Source organism: Danio rerio, chromosome 25 (assembly GCF_052040795.2).
Source record: "Danio rerio strain M-AB ecotype USA chromosome 25, GRCz13ab, whole genome shotgun sequence".
NCBI classification, from domain to species: domain Eukaryota; kingdom Metazoa; phylum Chordata; class Actinopteri; order Cypriniformes; family Danionidae; genus Danio; species Danio rerio.
In genome coordinates, this window is record NC_141045.1 from 17,782,501 (window position 1) to 17,786,029 (window position 3,529).

A 3,529-nucleotide genomic window follows, 5' to 3' on the forward strand; every position below is an offset into this window, starting at 1 on the left:
TACTGTAATGGACTCCTCACTGGCCTTCCCAAAAAGACAGACAGTTGCAGCTCATCTAGAACGCTGCGGCCAGGATTCTGACCAGAACCAGAAAATCAGAGCACATCACACCTGTCCTCAGGTCTACACACTGGATCCCGCCTCCCAGTTATATCAGAAAAGATTTTAATCCATTACTAATATTCATAAAATAAACACCAATATATATATATATATATATATATATATATATATGGATGTTTCTAATCATTCGACAAAAAAAATTTAAGAAAAAAAAAAAACAAGCCCAAATTCTCTCTGAATAGCTTGAAAACATTGTATAATGCCTCATGTAACATTAGGGTGTTGTTGTGAACAATTAGCGTATTGATTACTAGCATGGACACATTTATTAAATGAAGCTGTCTCGTCTTGAAAGTGAACACACAAACCATTAAGTGCTCATTAATAACCGTTGACCTGTTACAAACATAATAAGATATTAAGTATCTTGCCTCGTCTTAAAAATGAACACACAAACATTTAAGTGCTAGTTATTAACTATAAAGCATCACTGACATTAGCATAAACACAAGAGTAACCTGTATGAAGTGATTAAGTTCCGCATCTACCTGTAGTCATGGCATCTTTGCTGGAGTTTTTTGTCTCTTTTCTTACTGAAAGCAAAGCCGAACTCGTCGAAGCCCACAGAGCTGCTCCTCCTCCTGGGTTTACTGCAGCTCTTCCCGCTGCTCGAGCTGCTGACTCTCCGTAACATCATTTTAAAACTAGTTTGATTTCACTTTTTACGCGCGTGCTTTCAACTTTCATCTGTAACCGACGCTTGAACTCAGCGCCAGGAAGAAGACAATAAAACCATTCTACAAAATAAAAGTCCTGACATATACCGCATGCGAAAAATATCCGCACTGAAAAATAAAAAAGTCAGAATTTGAAATTTCGATTTGACAGCTTTAGTGTTTGAGATTCGTTTCCCGGTGAACTCACAGGATTTGGTGGCTAAGAAAGTTCTATCAAAAAAGTAACTGTTACTGAATTACTTAACAATAATCTATTCATTCATTTTCTTTTTGCCTTAATCCCTAGGATTTATCTGGGGTCGCCACATCGGAATGAACCGACAACTTATCCAATGCAGCGGATGCCCTTCCAGCCACAACCCAATACTGGGAAGCACCCACAAACTTCTGCATACACACAGATACACTACGGCCAATTTAGCTTTTTCAGTCACCTGTACCACATGTCTTTAGACTGAGAGGAAAACCAGAGCATTAAATTATCTGAAAATCTGACTGTTTATTCCGCTCATCTGTGCTAAAACTGTCAGAAAGACCAGACATCACAGCATCAAATAAAATTTGCAAAAAAAGATTCGATATGCATAGAAATAATAAACAGAACAAAAAATATTTTAATGTCCAAATACTTAATGTGAATACACAACCTCAAAATATAAGTGAAATCATGTTCCATTCAGCTTACTGATAAGTCACCATATTTATGTTAAAATAACGAAAAATTTTGACCAGTATCTATTGAAACATATAAAGCATAAACCCATGCTAAATTTTTTTATATGTCAAATATTTACAAACCTTTAGCAGAAAAACATCTAACTGCCATTTTTACTTTAAACTTAGAAGAAATGTCATTAGTAGTTTACAGAATAAAACAAAGAAATGTAGAATAACTAGAAATGTTCAAATATTTGTTTCTACACAAACACACATGATAGACAGAGAGACAGATATCCAGGGGAAAAATGGCACAATGTTGATAAAATATATATACACACACACGCATGCACACACACACACGCACGCACACACAAAGAAAAACCTGATTTCCAACTGTAGTCACTTTTCACTGCATTGCATTCTTGAATACAACATTCAACAAATGCAGTCAAGCATATTTGTTTTCTTTATTGAACAGAAAATTTGTAAATCACAAGCAGCCAATGACAAAAAAAACATTACAAGCAAAACAGTTAATCAAAAACAAGCACTTTCTTCAGAACAGACAGGAGAGGGCTGCTTCACCTCAGAACCTGATCCAAAAAATAAACTGCTTTCAACACACTTCAGTAGTTTTGCCAAGTGACAAATAAAGGGTGAACTAAATGAATCCTGTAATGATTTTACATCAATATGCAGTCTATCTTTGCTAGAAAAAAAGTACCTTCTATTGCAGGATCAGTGTGATTCCTGTAGTCACACAGCAGTTTCTTAAAGGTCTTATTCACTCTGTGGATCTAAGACAACAGGAGAGAATCTGGAAACGCCTGAAATACAGAAAATATGAGAAATACAAGCAGCCACAAACACATACAGTACTATGCAAAAAGCCCCCAGTATTTTCACCAAAAAAGATGGTTTAAAGATAGTTATTTCTATTCCTAAATTTTTTTATGTTTTTGAAGCATCTTAGAGATGTTGCCAAAGTTCTTCTGGATTTAGTTTGTCTTAGTTTATTCTGTTTCTTCATGTCATTAATCAGAAGAGCAGATCTGATCTCTGTGTGGAGCACTGGCTGTTGTCAGACTCATTGTGCAGACAATAATCTCACTGTAGAATTGTTCTGTACAAATAATGACAAAAAATAATGATTGGAAATGTAAATATTTCAAACTGACATGCTACAAAAAAATATAGAGATAACCAACTTGATGGGGGTGAAAACACTAGTGGCCTAAGACTTGCACAGTACTGTAAATACACAAACACACAACTCACGTTTCTCATCTCCTTTTTGCTGGACCTGTCTCGTGCTTGCATTTTTTCCTCTAGGTTCAAGCATAACGTCTCCCGCACCTGCTCTAAAGCCTGTAATCCCATCCACAGGAGATCCTTTTCCTGCTCCAAGTCCTTCAGTTTCTTCACCTGCAAAACAAACCATTTATTTATTGAACGTTTGTGCTTTACTCTCTTTAACCTAATTAGTGTGTTTTAAAAGACCATGATTGCGGAGTACAGAAAATAAAAATAGATCACAATGTGTGTGTTAAGTAGCTGTGAACTTTGAGCATTCCCTTCTGTGCTGGACGGGAATGTGGTGATGGACTGTGATAGTTGACGTCTGCGCATATAAGAATAGACTCAAAAGTAATACTGAAAGCTGGAAAGACAGTTATTATCTAAAATATACCATTAAAATGTCATTGATGATGTCAGTGTCACTTTTTTGGTCACTTCAGTAATAACTGAATCACTTCAACTCGATTAGTTAAAGTATAATTGGTGAAACTAGCGTTATTAATAAGCAAACACACAATAAAATAAACAAAATAAACACTAACCCATAGGAAGAAACGCAATGCATCCAAACTGGTAGGACTGTTCCTGAGAGGGACGATGACAACCGTGTAAGACGCCATTGGAGTTGCAGAGAAAAGAAAAGTTTGAGGAGAGAAGCAGAGAGAATGGAGTAACAGAGGCTGGTGATGTGCTGAAACCCCACCCTGCTGACAGAGAGACAGGCCAAAGAGCATGGTTTGCACAACTACTGATGAGGAATGACAGAACTC

General features: G+C 36.4%; 2 protein-coding genes across 5 annotated transcripts in view; both read right to left on the reverse strand.

Moving 5' to 3' along the window:
- Window positions 1-839, reverse strand: part of si:ch211-266k8.4 — an 80,150-nt gene extending 79,311 nt beyond the window's left edge. The window contains exon 1 of the mRNA XM_087312036.2: window positions 612-839. Within this exon, the coding sequence (XP_087168162.1) occupies window positions 612-760 (149 nt within the window). The 5' untranslated portion in view covers window positions 761-839. The remainder of the gene's footprint in view (window positions 1-611) is intronic.
- A 1,069-nt stretch (window positions 840-1,908) lies between these two features.
- On the reverse strand, window positions 1,909-3,493 carry LOC147830849 (uncharacterized). 4 transcript variants are annotated; one of them, XR_015526377.1, is made up of 5 exons: window positions 3,302-3,493; window positions 3,016-3,081; window positions 2,739-2,885; window positions 2,185-2,287; window positions 1,909-2,053 (listed from the first exon to the last, which is right to left on the reverse strand). XR_015526377.1 is itself a non-coding variant. In XM_087312045.1 (4 exons), the coding sequence occupies exons 1-4, from the start codon at window positions 3,491-3,493 to the stop codon at window positions 2,258-2,260; spliced, it is 435 nt and encodes a 144-aa protein (XP_087168171.1). In that variant the 3' UTR covers window positions 1,909-2,257. The 4 variants fall into 4 exon arrangements, 2 of the variants coding, with proteins under 2 accessions (XP_087168171.1, XP_087168172.1); XR_015526378.1 differs by lacking the exon at window positions 3,016-3,081; XM_087312045.1 differs by having other exon boundaries at window positions 1,909-2,287.
- Between the last annotated feature and the right edge of the window lie 36 nt (window positions 3,494-3,529).